The 18,875-nt window shown below is 39.9% G+C and overlaps 1 protein-coding gene across 3 annotated transcripts in view; it reads right to left on the bottom strand.

Moving 5' to 3' along the window:
- Positions 1-5,832: 5,832 nt before the first annotated feature.
- The window catches only part of epb41l5 (erythrocyte membrane protein band 4.1 like 5), a 41,033-nt gene continuing 27,990 nt past the window's right edge, over positions 5,833-18,875 (bottom strand). Inside the window, exons 17-26 of one of the 3 annotated variants that reach the window (XM_039818216.1) lie at positions 15,905-16,056; positions 15,293-15,390; positions 13,036-13,170; positions 12,395-12,462; positions 11,509-11,631; positions 11,236-11,317; positions 10,257-10,337; positions 9,682-9,738; positions 9,263-9,402; positions 5,833-8,556 (exon numbers count right to left, since the gene is read on the bottom strand). In XM_039818216.1, the coding sequence (XP_039674150.1) occupies positions 8,487-8,556; positions 9,263-9,402; positions 9,682-9,738; positions 10,257-10,337; positions 11,236-11,317; positions 11,509-11,631; positions 12,395-12,462; positions 13,036-13,170; positions 15,293-15,390; positions 15,905-16,056 (1,006 nt within the window). In that variant the 3' untranslated portion in view covers positions 5,833-8,486. The remainder of the gene's footprint in view (positions 8,557-9,262; positions 9,403-9,681; positions 9,739-10,256; positions 10,338-11,235; positions 11,318-11,508; positions 11,632-12,394; positions 12,463-13,035; positions 13,171-15,292; positions 15,391-15,904; positions 16,057-18,875) is intronic. The other 2 variants (XM_039818217.1, XM_039818218.1) reach the window with 2 other exon arrangements.

Here is an 18,875-nt window from a genome sequence, read left to right as displayed (position 1 = left end):
AGGGAAAGAAGGAAGAGCCTTGTTGACATCGGTGAGGCGTTTCAACGCTGCAGAAACCTCTGTGATTTCAAAGGAATGAAAACTGACGAGGGCTCTCGTCGTTAATGGACAAGTGACTAATAACATTAGCTTCGCTGTTTCACTGTTTGTGGTTTCCAGTAGGTCAGTTTAACCTCATCCGTTTGTTATGGTTTGGGATGGCTGCTCCCAACTGTCTGGCTTTACAGCAGTAGCGACAGTCGCATTCAGGACTTATCCCCTGACCAATGGGCTATCCTAACCCTAGTCTCGCTTTGCCAGACCTTCCTCCACAGCACTGTGCAGGAGGGTCTGGCTAGTCTACACAGCATTCCGGGATGGGAGAAAAATGTGCTCTGGTTTAATGGCATTTCTTTAAATCAATCACAATCATCAAGCGCTAAGCACTGGACAGAGCCCCGGTGTCGCTGCAAAATAGCCTCAGGAAGGAACTTGTTTTGGTGGAACATGTGTAGTTTAGTCGTGCAACAGAAAGTCAGATTGGACAGATAGTCTAGCTAGCTGTCTGGATTTACCCTGCAGAGATCTGAGGAGCAGTTAACCATAGTCCTCAGAAATCCACCGGAGTTTAGAATTACATCACAAAGAAGGCAGAAGGTAAAGGACATCCGGCCGAAAAGAGGGACATCCAGCGGAATTTCCGGCAGCACCGGAGCAATTTCGGAAGTGGAATGTCGTGGATGATGAGACTTTCCCTCGGATGACATATCGCAGGCCTAACGTATGTACCGCCATGCTTAGCGCCACCCATGACAATTTTGTGATTGGTTTAAGGAAATGCCAATAAAGCAGAGCATGTTTTTCTCCTTTCCCAGAATGCTGTGTGGACTAGCCAGACCCTTCTGCACAGTGCTGTGGAGGAAGGTCTGGCAAAGCGAGACTACCATCTGCCTAACCACTCAGATGCTACGCAGGGTGGGTCTTGCCAAGAAAAGTAGTGGATACATAATAAAGTGGCTCCGGCTGGGCGATATACAGAAAAATCAAATACCATGATATTTTTGACCAAATATATCAATGTCGATATTGTAGGGTTGACTATTGGTGCTTTCACAAAATTTACACAATGAGATTTTTGGTAAATAATCATCAGTAATGTGGATATAATAACTAAGTGGTTAAAGGCAAAAGAAATTAGAACAGCTAGAACAGTCTGGTAAGTTCAGAAAATGACATAACTCTACTGTAATGCACCCAGGAAAAAACACTTGTGTCATATCACGATATTACGATATCCAAAATTTAAGATGATATCTAGTCTCATATCACGATATCGATATAATATTGATATATTGCCCAGCCCTACTTCGTCCCCCTATCTTCGTCCAGCCACAGTCAACCACTGTCAGCATGCTAATGTTTTGTGTCGAGGAAGGACTTCGCCTGACACAAACACAACACAACACAACACGTTACGTAAATATACAGCAACCCAAAAAAAATTTTGAACTTTTTTCATTTTCTTTTTTTTGAGGGGTTATGGGAGGGTCCAGTTAAACAATGACACTACTGTTACTGTTATTATGCTACAGCAACATGACATTATATTTCTGGCAAGCTAAACATGTTTGGATACATAATCAGTACAATCATATTCACCTGCTTCTAGTTTCTGTCGATTTTGGTCATTTATTTCTATCCAGGTAAGCTGTAACCTGTGCTTTTGTTACCAAAATAATATGTTTGACAGGGGGTATCCAATACACATTATTCTTAATGTTCAAGTACACTAAGTTAAATAAAAAACAATAATAAATGCTGCCGTTTAAAAAAAATGGTAAACAATTTTGAGGAATTAGAAATGAGAAACACATAAATAAATATTAAAAAAGTATTAGGAGCAATGACATTTCGAAAAACCAAAGTCACAAGTCACAATTTGAGAACTTTGGGAAAAAGATTTGTATTTACAAATTGCTAAATGGCCACCCTAAAATGGCCCAATTGACACCATTTACGTTGATGTTTTTCTGTGATATCGTCAGCTGTTTTTTAAACCTTGATTTAATGAATCCCTCTGAAAATGAAAACTAACATTGGACAGCTGGTCTTCAAGCGATACACATATTTGATAGTACAAAAAAACAGAACCGATATCATTCTCAAAGAATATAAAAATGTAGGAGAGGACATGTAAAGTTTGCTTTAGTGGGATATGGTGACATCAGTGCACGGGCCCTGCGCCAAATCTCCATGAATCCACCCAGAGCTTTGAGCATGCTTAAGCAATCATGACCTGGCATAAGGTCCATGTACGTAATCAATTATTCATTTGGAAGGTGGGGGAAAGTCAGCCCATCTGCTGAGGGGAGCAGTCCTGGCTGAGTTATTGAGCTGTCTGCTGTTTAATAATGGTCCAACTCTGTATTGCTCTGTAGCGTGGACCGGTTGCAGTCAATCAACTTCAAATCACTGCATTTTGAAATGTAAACCAATACGGCAACTGACAAATAACATCAGGGTCTTTGCTTTTATTCTGGTACTGATTAAATATTTTCTAACATGATGCAATTCTGATGCTTTCCGTTTCAGGCAAGACTTCACAGGTGAATAGGGTAAACATTTTAACTACTAGTATAACAGATATCACCATGACACTTCCCTAGTTGATTACATACATTACAACAATGATTTTGAATTTTACAAGGTTTCTGAAATTGCAAACATGCAAATGAGGCATTCTCAAATCAAATATCCGCTCATTTGCATTGCTCATTTCCAGAACAGAAATCTGAACATCAAGCCAAGTTTCCTTTTGTTGAAGTAAAGGATTTTAAAGAGAGTTTGCTATCTACATTTATCTACATAAATTAACAGCCTAATGGTATTTTGTGATGAAAAAAAATGTATATATATATTGGCATGTTTTTGGGAATAAAATGTTAACTAAATCTATCAATGAATGACATATAAACAAACTTATATCCTATACCCTTAAGAGAAATCTACAGACGCAAACAGACAAAGTATAGAAAAAGTAAAAAATAAACTTCCCACTCGCCTGAAAGAAGACATGTTAAGGAAGCAAAACAGCCCACTTTTTTTTTTTTAAATGACCAGTGCATGAAAAAAAACGTTTTTTGCCTGCCGTATCTGGCCTGAAGGCAACAGCCAATGAACTGTGGTCCATAATGAGCTTGTTATAGCTTATTTCTTTTGCCTCAAAGGCAGATGATGTGTTTTGTTCTTGTTAATGGAGCAGCTGAAAGATGACGGACAGTTCTAAAGAGGCTTAAACTACTCTGAAGAAGAGAAGCTTGTGTAAGCATTACTTGTTATTTGTTCACCACTCTAATACCAATCCACACTCAGAAAGAACCGCTGTAACCTGCTGCAGACATCGCTCATATCCAATCTGATTAAGAGACTTCCCTGAGCAAATGAGACACTAGTCTTGAACATGGAGATATTAGCCTGTGATTTATAGACATGGCAAACTACAATATATTCATGGGGAAATATTCAATGAAATCCCGTTAAAGTCTGTGATTAGGTTTGTTGAGGTTTATTAAATATATAAGGTAAGAAAATGATAATTCCTTATGTTAATTTAAAAAAATATATATCACTCTGGATCCACACTACTGAGATCAGTTAGATTTTGCTAACCGAGTTTCCCAGTTGGTGACGCGTTGTTGACAACGGACAGTTTGATGTAGGCGACTTTGGTTCACTGAACATATTTCAATGACCATAAAGTTTATTGTGGACAAACGCCTCTGCCAAGAAACATACACAGACCTAACATGTTTTAAATTATTCATAAATAGGCCTATGTATAAAAAAACAACACATTATCCGTGTCCTTTCCCGTTGGTTGTCCTGCAGGTAACACAAACAAACACCTGGCGACGTGCTGTTTCTATGCTCATATAAGAAAACAGCAGCAGATCTTTTGTTATTGTGGCCTCCATGTTTTCACACACCTGATGCTCTCGGCTACGGCCAACCGTTGGTGGCAGTCATGCAACAAGTTGTTATGCCAAACGCCCACATAACAGAAGAAGAAAAACACGCATCCCGACTACGTGAACGCTGGCAGTCGGAAAAACAACGTAATCACGGGGGCGGTCCCCGTTATTCCCAGGTGGCATGAACGCAGCATTACAGCATTACAGTTGAAAATTCAACACTTTGGCATGGTGTGTTCAGGATGTTCACAATGTGTTGCAGTCTGATAATATCTAGTTGACATCAACAGGGTATTTGTTCAGCTTGTTTAAATTCAAAGCCATTTTTCATGGGATCATTGTTTTTAATGCCTAACAGCTTAGATAAGAGCAGTATTGCAAATTGCAGTGCATATATTTCCAGTCAAAGGACTCATACCCAAATGGTAAAAATGGTACTGTGCTGCCATCCAGTGGTGAATTGGCTAACATACATTATATACTGTTGACCAGCTGGGTGAAACGTGATACACTGAGACTTTTTCTAAAGAGATTTGTTTACAGCTGAGAGACCAACAGCTGACAAAACAGTTCATCCGCTCACCTGGGTGAGAGTGAAAATGTCCTATAGATGAACTCTTAGCAATCCCTTTAACCAAAAGTTAAAGGCTCAGTGTGTCTGTTGGAGCAACTTTCACTTAAGGTACATTCATGTCTTTTGTAAGGTTTACTATAAAAAGGTAGCGTAGAAATCTAGACGCACTCTAGCAGAGGCAAATGTAATTTGCAGCCAGGGGGGGGTCTAGTAACTCTCCGTTGGCTTGCGAGCTGGAAAAACCAAACTTTAGTCAGGCCAATCACATCGTGTATAGAGTTGGTGGGCAGGCTTTACATAATGACGGCAGAGTTGCTACTTGAAAACAAAGAAGATGGCTGCTGCTGCTGGCGAACAGCGCGCTTTGGAATCGTCTTTGGCCGCAACTCTGGAAGACTTGGAGTTAAGCTTTTCTTTGAGAAAAGAACAAAGAACGGCACCGAAGACATTCTTAAAAAAGGAAGATGTGTTCGGAGTTTTGCCGACCAGATACGTTTATCAACTAGCGTTGCTCTGGTTGGTTGTAGCACTATCCTATTGCGTGCAGAGGGAATTTGAAAGACAACAGTTTATCCCGCCCCTCGGATTGAGCCCTGCCAATGGTGAGTTCCCAGACCCAACATCTTAGTATGAGTCTGGCTTGTCAGGCTAATAAAAAGGACTTAAAGAGCTGCCATTCATACCCACCATTCTGCAGACATATTTCATGTCTTTCATCATTTAACTTAGGTATTACTAAATGTATAGTACAAGCTATACAAGCTTTGTGTTTCCACACAGTCCAGTGGTCTTTTTCCAATGAAGACATTTTGACATGTCAAAGTCAGAAAATCACTTAAAAAAATTAAATAAAAAAAACATTCATTTTAGGATGCCTGGTTAGCTCACCTGGTAGAGCAGGCGCCCACGTATAGAGGTTTACTCCTTGACGTAGCGGCCGCGGGTTCGACTCCGACCTGCGGCCCTTTGCTGCATGTCATTCCCCCTCCCCTTTCAAGTCTAAGCTGTCCTGTCCAAATAAAATGCCCCAAAAAAGAATTATAAAAAACTGAATACATAACTTCTGCTGAGTCAGTTGTTAATGCTACATTTCGGATACAGATACAAGAGCTTTACTTCTCACAGAGCAAGTGAATTTAAACAGGATTGCAAAATCTGATTCTTATTTTTTTTTTTGTGATCCAGGTTATGGTTTCATAGCTGGTTTAACAACCCCCACAGCACAGCACAGTAGTGAAAAGGATAACCTCTTTTCCATGCAAATCATTTCAACAGTCAAAGAGTAAAAAAAGAAGAAAAACATGTGACTCCTACTGTAGCAAAGCTTTACTGAATCATGATCAGGTATTCCAGAAAAAAATAAGTTTATATAAAATTGCATTTGAGAGGTCACAATCTGTTTTTTTCCAGTCAGTTTCCTACTTCTTTTGTAATTAGAAAACACCTCAATGCAGAAATCTTCTCAGTGTGTAGTAACAATACTGCCAACATAATTTTCAAAAAATATATATAAATCTACTTCATATCTACAGCCAGCTGATGCCATTACACTGACAATACATCATAACTGTATGCTACAACACTTTTGGACAACATGTAATATTTTGAACAATTACACTGAGTAGTAGCATAAATAACTGTCACTGCTAAGAAGACATTGTAAAACAGTCAGCTTCCCTTGTTCAAGAATGAAATCACCATCATAATGAAAAATCTACAGACATAACTTGAATGAGGGTCCAGACTTACATTGGATGGGGTAATGAGATGGGAAAAAAAAATGTAGAATTAGGCCTCAATTTCACATGTACAAAATCTGATTTTAAGATATTTCACAGGTTTTCCTCTGGTTACAAACTATAACAGCCATTGAGAATGTAACAACTTGTACACCTTTTTATTCTGTGGCATCTCCAGCTTTCTCAGATGAGACTATTTGAATACATTCATTTCTATAAGGCAGGGTAGTAGCTGCAGCATGTTAATACCAGGAGCCCTGTTCTACTGTATAACAAGGTCAGTCTACTGTCTAAAATGAATTCAGATATCCAGTTAGGTAATAAAAAGGTTGTCAAAAGTGTTGATACTTTGATACGTGTTCAAAACGATACAATCTCTGTAAATTATACATATGATAGTATTGAAAATACTGAAGCTATATGTATGTATGTATGTATGTATGTATGTATGTATGTATGTATGTATGTATGTATGTATGTATGTAAAAAAGAAGAAGAAGAAAAAAAAGACAGATCAACAATGAGATTTTCAGCCCAAGGCTGCACAGATGAAACAAAGGTAAAGAAAATAAACTGGTCCTAAACCTGTGTCTGTTACGGCATTCTCTCCAGCAACATAAACAAGTGAAGCATGAACAAATTAAAAATAAAATAAAATACTAAAAGCAATAATGACAATGTGTAGGCCTGCAAGGTAGTGAATTTAAGAATAGTAACAATAATGTTAATTGATGTTTTAAATTTTTACAAATGTGTTGGTATGTGTTTAGTGACTTTTTCCTGTAACGGCACTGTGTGCAGGTTGTTAATAACAAAAACATTTTAATAAAAAAATGATCCTGTTGGTATTTAAGTATCCTGTATCCCTGGAAACGGTGTCCACCTTCAGGGGTCATAGTTAACTTAAAAGGTTTTAACAGCAATTGAGCCGCCTTTTGCATTTACCTAGCCAATATACTGTAGAAGTTTAAAGTAGTGTGAATGAGAAACTGTCACAGGTAGAGGCAGTGCTTTCAAATAAAAACATAGAGGGACACATTTTAGACAAAATGGTAAAACTTCAACTTCATCATTGTGTAGTCATCTTTCTCTCAAAATATTAAAACATCAAAAAAGTAAGAGCAGGATAATAAAAACATCGGTTGAAAAACCAGTGTAGTCACCTCTATTGTCATCCATTGCAACAACAACAAAAATTAAAGATTGACGTAGGCGAAGATTTAAAATTAAAGATTGACGTAGGCGAAGATTTAAAATTAAAGATTTTAAGGTCCAGCGTTTATAAAAACTAATCCAGTAAAGTTTACATATCCAGTGGCTGCCAACAGACACCTTTGACATGTCGTAGCGGCTAGGTTTAAAAAAAAAAAAAAAAAAAAATTGTAGTGTGCTACAAGGACAGTACAGTATCATATTCACGTTTCATCATGTTAAGAGTCCAGGGCATTTTATCTCTTAGAATCAACATCTTTCTTTTTTATAGGTTTTTCTTTTTAGTCCTTCATCCAGTGTACCTCAGCAGCTCTACATGCTGTGTGATCTGTGCGTGTACACAAAAGCTCAGAGTAGCAAAGATCCAGTGGTGTGAATAACCAGTGATAAAACAGCAAGATTCAAAAATGGGGGAGGAAAGCAGCACTAAAAGAGACAACCTACTCCTGGAGTCGTAAGCCTTATGCTTTTACGCAACGTACCTTACAGTGTCATGCCATTCTCTTGTGTCAGTCCCAATTTGCCCTTTGTAGCAAACAAGTTGAATAACAAGACTTTTCATCACTTGTCATCTACAAGGAGATGGTGCTAGGTGTTATGAGAGACTGAGGTGTGGTCGACTGGATGGATTAAGTAAATTGCAGGTCACTGATCGTGAACTCACACCGGAGGTTCACAAGTTAGGTGTTCTTAAGATGGCAATACTGGAGCTAAAGGTTTGTTTTAACTGTTCTACAAAAACTAGGCTTTGTGTCATGTTATCGTGAAAAACTGTAATCATGTTTCTAATATTTTCCAGTGTACTTAGTTTAGTTTGTTCACTCAGTGTCAGTGTTGGTGAAATTAAGTTTGTGGTGTTTGTAAGCTGCCTCTTCCCTGGTTCCACTTTCCGCTTAGCCCTCAGTGTTCAGCACACCTGGCCCAGCTTGCTTGTGTGTGGATGGGTGAGGGGGTGAGGTGGGGAAGCGATCAGGGATTTGAATGTTGTGATGGCTCCTCCTCATTTCTCCATCAGAGCTCAGTGGTCAGGAGACCTCTGGGTTTGGCCCCATCGTCCGAGGCTGGCTGCTGACCCACAGTGCTGCGGGACACAGGAGTGGAAGGATGGCTGCATCAGTGATAGAGACTACTTTGCTGGTAAAAGCATTAAACATACGCTTTCATGTTGACTGAGACATAAGGGAGCATGTGGGTCCTAACAGCTCTAAAGTAAATGAATTAAATTGCTGCGTTCGTAAAACACACAAATATCAGGCATAATTAGATATTTTGCAACCTCTGATGGGACTCCTCTAGGATGAGCAACATCTGCAGTGACTAGCTCTATTTTACAGACAGAAATAATGTTGAAGTCTCAAAGTGATTTCATGACCAAGCAAGAATTACAAGTAGGGCTGGATACCGAATTCAATACTTTTTAGGCACTGACTGAATTGCCTCTAAAGTGTCGCAGGGGTAGGCAGGAAAAACTCTACGTTACGCACAGAGACGGAACTCACGTAGTAGGAGCTGAAAAATAGATAAAAAGATGTGTGCCTTAATGTTGTATTTTCTTTTTCTTTTATAAAATTGGTATCAAAATAAGTATAATTTAGGAACAGGGATTGAATATTTTTGAATGATACCCAGCCCTTATTACAAGTGATTCACCTCAAACTCTTTTGCACTGGGGAGTTCAGCTAAAGCAAGGCATTTTCCGGCTCCATCAGCAGGGGTCAGCATACTACCAAGCTTGCTTTAAAAACAAGCTTGAAGTGCTTTGGGTTCAAGTCTCAAAAGAATTTTACCTGGCAGAGATCGTGTTACGTGTGTGAGCGAGGTGGGGGAGAACTGGGGTGAGAGCTGCTCCCCCATCTGCAGGGAGAAGAGGGTGGACCTTAGCGGGGGGGTCAAAGTCGAGTACGCCGTTAGTAAAGACGCCAGGAGGCTGCATTAGAAGGGGATGAGGGAGAAGGAAGCAGGTCATTCTCTACACAGCCTCTACATCAGCCAAAGTGAACAGCATCTAAGCAAGTGCATATGGACAAATAAATGCTGAGCCTTGTATTACCAGTTTCAGGACAATGAATGGACAGACATTTTAATACATAAATATACATGAAAACCTTCTAAAACATTTCATAAGAACATGTGAGGCAAAAAAAGCCCGATAGACAGTTGACTAGGAGAAAAGATAGACGGGTAGGAATAGAGATTGATCACTCACAGCAGTTGTAGGAATGATCCAGCGAGGTGTGATAAGAGGTTTGGGCACTGGTGGTAGCTGGAAGACGATCAGAATAATGTTGTCACACTATATTGACCATACTTATTTATGGACCCCAGATGACTGATACAGGTTTACTTCAATAGATTACATAAAAGTACCAAATTAAGTTTAATTTTCTGTTTCTTTTTTGTATTATGAGTGTCAATCTACAGTATACATTCATAAATGTTGTGAATATTTATCATAACTAACAAATTACATTTCTGGCTCTAAAAGAAATGCCATTACACTAAAGCCTTGTAGCGTTGGAACAATGAAGACATGGGTTTATCATTTCTGAATGAGGGTGAATAATGGATTGTTGCAGTCCAGTTGGGTGGCTGGATTGATTTTGTCTTGAGTCCAAGGTCAGTGTTTGACTTCCTGCAATGGCCAATCTTTCCTTCCTAGTGTTCTTGGGCAAGTCAATAAATCCCATCCTCTTACAAAGGTGCTTACACAAATATATTCAGGAATTGACAACATTCTGATATTTTTGCAGTTCTTCCACATCTGATCGGACTACGACTTACCATAGGAGTTGGATCGGTGAAATCAATCAGGTTGTCAGACAGTGGGGCGGTGTTTTGCACGTCAACTTCCTCTGCTTTAACCTGCAGAATGACACAAACACCGTTTTACAAATTCTGTATTAGGCAATGTGTTCACATAGGCCACACAAGCGGGGTGCAAAAAAATACATCTTTATTAAACAGAAACTCCCTTAGGTTGAAGAGCTGCCACAGTAAGACAGTGGAGCTTCTCACACAGTGTATTGTAGGAACATTATTATCAGTAAAGTCAGGAATGTAGATCATCTGGTGTAGTCACCTTTCAGTCCATCTGGAATAATAAAGTGTGTGCCTTTTATGCAAGTCAGATCAGATGGATAATAGGATGGACGTGTGAAATGTACCTGTACCCTCATAACGGGTAATAAATTCAATATTATGAGTTACTGCACATGGTGTGGCTGGGAACCAAATTCAATACTTTTAACGCACTGACCAAATTGACTCTAAGGTAACGAGTATCCAAAAATGCCTCGTCATTCAATACCCAATTTCAATACTCAAGGAGTAAATCTCATCAGTGTCAGTGAGCCAATCAGCATGCAGCATGCTTCTACCAAGCTCTAATAAGGTTTGTGATTGGCTGTCTCACTTTACACGTCGCACGCAGGGAAAAACTACGTTACGCACAGAGACGGGGCTCACGTAGTAGGAGCTGAAAAATAAATAAGAAGATCTGTGCCATAATATGTAATGTTGTAATTTCTTTTTGTTTTATGAAATTAGTATCGAAAAAGCATCACTTAGGAACCGGTATTGGTATCGGTATTGAATACTTTTGAACGATACCCAGCCATAGTACATGGCGTTGAAAAATCCAATATAACAATAGTAACAGTGTAACATGTGTAAGGGTGTAAAGGATTCGTTGCTATGATTTCCATGGTAAGCAATGTAAATGCACCACAGTAAGTAATGTGACTATTAATAATCATGTTACCTTTGGTGCCATGCTTTCGTTGGCAGACTCAGAGGGCATCTTGGGAACAGAGGGGTGTCCATCTTCAGCTAGCCTCTCGACACTGATGAACCGTAAACAAGAGAAATAATGAGAAAACGAACAGAAAATTTCAGGTTTCTGTTCCTCCCAGAAACACTAGCAGAAATGTATTCCAAGTTCTCTGTGTGTGTGTGTGTGTGTGTGTGTGTGTGTGTGTGTGTGTGTGTGTGTGTGTGTGTGTGTGTGTGTGTGTGCGCAGACACACAGACTGACCTAGCCCCTGCTGATGAGACCAGTGAGGCTGGCTTGAACAGGTCCCGGGAGTCTTGGATGTCAGAGCGACCACTAACGGACAGAGACGAGTTACTGCCCGTTCGCCCGGTACGCACCTTTAACCTGGAAAGTTGCATATTGCATGAAAGACATGTTCTTGTTATGTGCCAGTGATTTTGAAGAAAAGAAAGAAACGGGATCAAATCGATCCTTTTACACGGAGTAAAATGTCCTCAAAATAATACACAAATTCAATATGAATCCAGATTTGAATAGGGTACAGGGAAGGAAGACAATGGGACAAATAAAAAGCAATCTTATGTGGCTCAATCCTCCTCTATCATCCCGAGCCAATGACTGCCTCTGATGCAAGACAGCGACAGCGGATTTCCCTGACAATCTGTGGAGCCTTGCTTGTAAGAATGAGCTGCAGGTGATGTAATGTTTTGAGCCACGCTAATAATCCTCATGAATATTCAAGTTGGTAATCAGCTCTCGCAGCAGGGAGTGCTGAGATTGGCTGAGACAATGTGTTGACAGTTGGCACGACTCAGAAAGATGGAGGAGGAGGAGGAGAAGGGAAAAGGCCCAATTTCAAGACAATGGAGCATGAGTGAATGGCTTTTCTCCTGTCCATGGTCGTTCTGTACTGACTGTACTGTACTGTACTGACCGTTTTAAAAGGAGAAGAGATTTTAAAAATGCAGGATGATACTGGAAAAACTAAATAAACCCACAAAATATTTTGCACGCTTCTATACATTTTGGGAGACATGACTTTTTTTTTAATTAACTAATTATCTAATTCATTTATTAATTACAATTCTATATCTACAGATTTTTAAAGACATAGTTTTAAAAATGAGTTATTCCAGTGTGGTCATACCTGGCAGAGGCCTCCTGCAAGTTACAGTTCTTATCTCCAACAATTACGACGTGTTCCTCCAAAGATCCCTACACAGTAACAGGGAGAGAGAAATGGATAGACAGACAGAGGGGTGAAGGACTAATACAGCTATGCACCTCCATCTCACTTGATAGCAGAATAACATCACAACTATGATATTAACATGAATGTTTTCCACATTACTGATATACTGTGGCTGTGATGACCTCATTCTGCACACAGACACTGAATCCCACACTGTTAGGGCTTGAAAGAGTTGGTTTGAAAGTCAGAAATCCTAGGCCGTAGCTGATTGCTATTATTTCATATACAGTACATGAATAAATAGCAATATTATATACATTATTATCATTATAGAATTTGAGTTATAAGCTAACGGTGCAGACCATGAACACAGTTCCACTGGTTCAAGTCCGGCTGGGGACCTTACACATTATTTCCCATTATTCTCCCCTCTGATTTCCTGACATCTATCTGCTTACAACTCTATACTCTCGGCAAGACATTACCCCCAAAAATATTTCTTTAGAAATAGAGATTTGTTAAATAAAATAAAACCTTTCAAATCTGTGCCAACTACACAATACATTGCATCCAGTTTGGTGGGGTCTGGTCCTCACCTTGAGGGCAGCAGCCTCGGCTTGTGCTTTCAGGATGTTACTCTTCAGATCCTCTGGGGTGCACAGTGGAGTGACAACTGGACTACTGCCTGTACTGCTCAGACCACACTTCTCCGTGAGCTTCACAACATCTTCCTGTTGGAGCAGGGTCGGGTGGGGCACACACATCCCATGCAAAAAGATGAGAGAACCATATCGTTATCGCTTCTGAACAAACCAGACAACATGCTATGCTATCCCTAGTGTAATTTCTCTACTGGGGCTTGGACGAAATACGACATGCATTTATCTAGAAGGCGACAACAAGTTTTCATTAGTGTTTTTGGGTCCTGGGATTAAAGGGGTGATAGAATGATTATATAGGGTATTTCACACTGTTCCTTATGGTCTCCTAATGGGGTATGTAACATTAGTTGGGCTGAAAATGGCCTGGTTGATATTTTATTGGCCCTTATGCATCCCTGTGTTTTGGCCCTATTTGTAACAAGAGCTTTTCTTCCAAATATGGTATGGTCATGAATATTTAGATGAGCTGCGCGCTGCTTGGTTGAGCCTTAGCCCGATACCCCGCATTACGAGACGCCAGCTGATTGGTTGAGCGACTCGCCATACACACGCATTAGAGGTCGTGCTGATTGGTTGGCGAATCCCCAATACACAGACATTAGAAACGCGACAGAATCTCATATTCCAGACACTGCAATGTTTCCTTACCAAATTCACTTCTGAGACTTTTTTATGCGAGAAATCAACAATATAAAGCTCAAATATGGGCCGTTTTACGAAAATGGATGGCTAATTGCAAATTTGGTAAAACTGTGTGTCGGAGTTCAGCTGCCTGTGTTGCTGCCTCGCTGCCCGGCCTGCCTTCCTCCACAGACCCCGGCCTGCTGTCAGCTCAATTGAGCTCCGGCACGGCTGCTGCAGCCCACAGCACCTCATACCCGCGCAAAGTCACCGTTTGGGCTAATGGACTAGCTACCAAACGCCGCTGCCCTGACAGAGCTCCAGGGCCTGCATCTCCTCTCTTTCTGCTAGCTAAATGGCCCGTGTGTGAGAGCGCGGTCAGCGAGCTTGTTACACCAGCAATCTCTTACCACATGTTACACACATGTCACGCCACTTAGCAATACAATATATACCTAAACGTCTTATAAAGCTAACAACGGTGTCCGATTTCAAGTTAATGAATATTTGTGAGCTGTAAGGGTTTCGTTAGCTGCGACTGTCCCTTCAATCCTAAGTGTACAGATTGCGGCTAGTTAGCTTAATTTCTGGTCGTAATTCGAGTATATTTACAGTTTGAATTTCGTCACGCCACTTATATAAAATCTAACTAAATGTTTTATTAAGCTAACAACGGTGTCCGATTTCAAGTTAATGAATTTTTGTGAATTCCAGAGGAATTTTAAGAGGAGGCTAGCTAGCTCTCATTGATAGAGCTCCATCCAGCCGCAGGCTCTATCAATGACACTCACGGACAAGCGGCGTTTATTTCCACAATCGTTTGTTTAAATAACTCAACACATTATAATTACACACATTAAAAGAGTAACTGGAACCTGTGGTAAGAGAATGCTGGCGTACCAAGCTCGCTGACCGCGCTTTCACTCACACACACCGGGCATTTAGCTAGCAGGAAGAGGGGAGTTGGAGGCCCTGGAGCTCTGTCAGAGCAGCGGCGTTTCGTAGTTCATTAGCCCAAAACGGTGACTTTGCGCGGGTATGAAGTGCCGTGGGCTGCCAGTCGGCCGGGGTCTGTGAAGGAAGGCAGGCCGGGCAGCAACACAGGCAGAACCGGCCTCTTAAGTCCGACACACAGTCGGCCAAAATCTGCAATTAGACATCAATTTTCGGAAAACGGCCCATATTTGACCTCTACGTAGTTGATTTCTCGCATAAAAAAAAAGTCTCAGAAGTGAATTTAATGGTAAAATAGCATATGAACAATGTATACATTTTCTGAGATCTGCACGACCTAGATTCAGAAGACTAACTGATCTCAGGTCAGTTGGGGCGTGACCGTTCTCTTAATACACCCACGGCTGTGACAGGTTCCGGATTTTGAGATGCTTACGCAAGCAACTAGCTTTGTTGAGATTCGCCCGTTTTCAGCGGCAGTTTCAAAATATGAGATTTTCATAGTAAAGGGGTGTCAATGGGATGACACGACTATGACAGGGTAAAATCGGTTTTGCATTCTATCACCCCTTTAAAGCAGAAAATTAACAGAAATACTATATGAACAAATACCCACCTGATTATTCATTACCATATTGACATTGATGTTATTTTTTGGAGTACCAAGAAGCGGATTGCTCTCCAACTCCAGCTGCTTCAGACGAGCTGCTGCTTCTGGAGAGACACAAAGTTAAACTTAAATACATAACTGCATTGTAATCTTTCAGTGCATGCACAGTAAAACATACACATTACAAATTTCTTTTAAATAATATAGTTAAGAAAATTTTATTAAATACACAATAAACACAAGTGTTATTTATCATGCCACCCTTTTTGCAGTATACTCCTCTAGAAGTTCTCTCTTGTTTACTTATCACTGACATCATTAGCTCTGGGGTTTGACAGATTATGTAAATTAAACTATTGTTGAAAATAACGATGAAAATGTGAGCAGAAGCAAAGTAAATGTATGAGATTTGAATAAGATGGGAGTGAGTCTGAGCGGTAGTGCCAGTGTCTCATAGTCTGACACATTGTCACTGTACCCTACTATCCTGCCAAATACATTTTCATACATGCTAGGGATACTCACAGCCTTACAGTGGTTTATTTTAAAGATTTTTCCCATATACATTTAATTGTCACTCTGAATTTACTATGTGGTACAGGTTTTCTGTAGTCTCACCAGCGAGGCCGAGAACATCTTCCCCGGTGACACTGGGGGTAGCAAAGGCGTTGCTTGGTCCAGCCTCGTCTGTAGCTGCCACTGAGGGAACGCCAGGAGCCCTGAGGACATCATCAATGCACGTCTCCATCAGGTCAGCAACCATGGGCAGACTAGAGACAGAAAACAGGAGGGGATATAAAAGAAGCAGCAGATCAAGATGTGGGGGGGGGGGTAAAAATAATGTTTAAATATCAACAAAAACAATGGGGGAGATAATGCAAGTGTTAAATCAAAACTACAACACAATAAGTCAGAATTATACAGCTGTACAACTTACCTGCAGCATACATTAGGCATGAATGGACTCCACAAAGAGGTCAACTGGCCCATGATGATATATCAGAGGATATTTTAGAATAACTTCCCATAAAGAAAAATTACAATAAATCAAATAAAAACATGAAAATACAATAGAATGTCCATTTAGGCCACTGTGGAAAAATATCTGGAAGTCTCTGGCCAAAGCAAATCATGTAGGTTGATAGGTTCTCCGGTGGGTTTGGAAAAAATAGCCATGCATCCACCATATTTAGAATAAATAAAAAAAAAAATACTTATCAGGAATGCAAGAAAGTAGAAAGACAGTTCCTGTTCTTTCTACCACAAATATATGGGACCTGTGTCCAATAGAGGAAAGCTCTTGAAAAACAATGTTGCTGAAAAGGTCTTCGCAAGAGGTAAAGAAGCAGGATTGAGTCCATGGAAATAAGTCTTCAAAACATGCAATAACTTTTGTTGGATAATAAATGTGGTGTAATATTCTTAGAATTTCAAACGACCTGAAGCAAAACATTTGATACATGGATTTTGGTAGAAGCTCTTCCAGCAGCCCTGTAATTATTACCTCATATTTCTGTAGCCTGAAGACACAGTGAAACATGAGAAGTATATATTACTACATGCCGCCTGCAGAGAACAGGAGCTAAAGCACATCACACACAAATATGTAAAGAAAAGTACAATGCTTTGCCTGGGGACGCACAAACCAAATGTATATCAACATTCCCATATGTTAAGTAACCCATGAAGGAAACTCGTGTGGTTAATAAACACAATGTACTGTGTAATGGATTTACACTGAAATGCACCACATGCAAAGTTGAGAGATACCCCAAAAACATTCAAAGCATTAAAGTAGCAGTCATTATCTTGTCATGTTCAATCCTACAAGTAGCCTGGTGTCTATATTTCCTTTGTTACTGTGCTTCATAGTTAACCGCAACAATTTACCAACCCTCTAGCGTGGGGCTATCATTTTTAAATGGTATTTATTATGCGTTTGACAGCTAAGGTACAACTTGGTTGACAGCAAAAAAAGATACACAATATCAAATTTTCCATACTGACCAAGAGCCCAACAGCCTGGCAAGCCTTCTCTAACAGTGTGTATACTGTAGTGTGATAAAAGTAGCAAAGCGATCAAACACACATAAAGCTACATGTATCAAGAGCAATCCTGTCTTTATTTTCTGAAATGATTTTAAACATACAGTTCAGAAAGATATACATCCTTTGGTCAAAGTTATGTTGTAAACATTCAACTAAGCAATAATATTATGAAATCATCTTCATTGGTTGAACAGTGCAAGAAACTGTTGTACAGCGGTGTAGTTAAGGTGTAGGTAAGCATTCAGTGATTATCAACTTCTACATACTGCTCTTTATGTATCAGCCAAACCCATCATTACCGTGGTGGTTGAGTCATTTCACAATAACCCTACACCACTGCAGTTGTGTTCAAAAAAATAAGCAGATAAACAATTCCCATTCGATTGTGATTCACTTTTGGAGATTTGAATGACATTATGCTTGATGGATTTCTCGCCAATAGCTGGATGAGAAGGTCAGTGTTAATTAAATTTTTAAGTAAAGTCCAGGATACGTTTAGGCTGGCTTAACACTGGAAGCAGGGACAAACAGCCAACTTCCAACAAAAGACAAAAATGTGTCGTCCTGCATTTTTTAAATGTGTTCAACACACAAGAAACTGTGGAAATACAAGATTCAGATTTTTTTTTGGAATGCACATTTGACAGAGCTTAAGTAACTCTTTTCTCCTGCTTCCGTTTTGTTGTGCTAAACTAGGCTAAAAACCTCTCAGACAATTTTTTTACAGACAAGAAAGATACTATTGACCTTAACTAATTATAACATATTGACCTTCTTATCCAACTACCTTTTAAAACTGAGCAGCAGATCCATCAAATGTGCACAGATTAAATACAAAATAGAGAAAATCTTATATAAAAATCATTTGATGAAACTAATTAATACAGCGATAGTGTTTAAAATATTATGAAAACACTAAACTTTTAAACAATTTTGAGAGAATGACAATGGGATTTGAAGAGGACTATCCGTCCAGGAACAACGTGACCTACTGTTTCCTTGCACGGTCGAGAGTGGAGTTGAATTATTAAGCCACTGATACAGTCTCAGCCCAGCCAGCCAGTTTCACCATGAGGTTAAGAGTGAAGGACAGGGGAAGGAAAGGAGAGTGGAGAGACACAATGAGAGAGACAAAGAAAGTTTAGAAGGTAACAAAATGGAGAAAATGGGAGAGAAAAGGGGGGGAAATGTAGGGTAACTTTTTAGATTTGCCACTGGAGCAAGGGTCAAGGAGAAATGGAAGGAAATGCAGGGATTGACTGAAACATGACAGAAAAGGGCAGTATCAAGTGTGAGGGGTGTCAGTCTGTGAGGGCTGTTACCAGACAGAATATGTGCTACTTTGAGCAGTTTTAGTTGAGGAATGTTTCAGTTAATAAAAAGGCAGTCACACCAAATGTGTCCTTCCATGTGGAACAGTCACTTCCACAAATACCAGAAGGGTTTCATGGGTGAGTCACTGCTGAGCCATTCCCATAAATTAGTGTGCTGTCCAATTCATGTCAGTGTAGAGGGTGAGACCGCTGTCAGTTCATCGGAT

This window comes from Perca fluviatilis, chromosome 12, assembly GCF_010015445.1.
Source record: "Perca fluviatilis chromosome 12, GENO_Pfluv_1.0, whole genome shotgun sequence".
NCBI lineage: Eukaryota > Metazoa > Chordata > Actinopteri > Perciformes > Percidae > Perca > Perca fluviatilis.
This window is presented reverse-complemented; position numbering and strand designations above follow the sequence as displayed.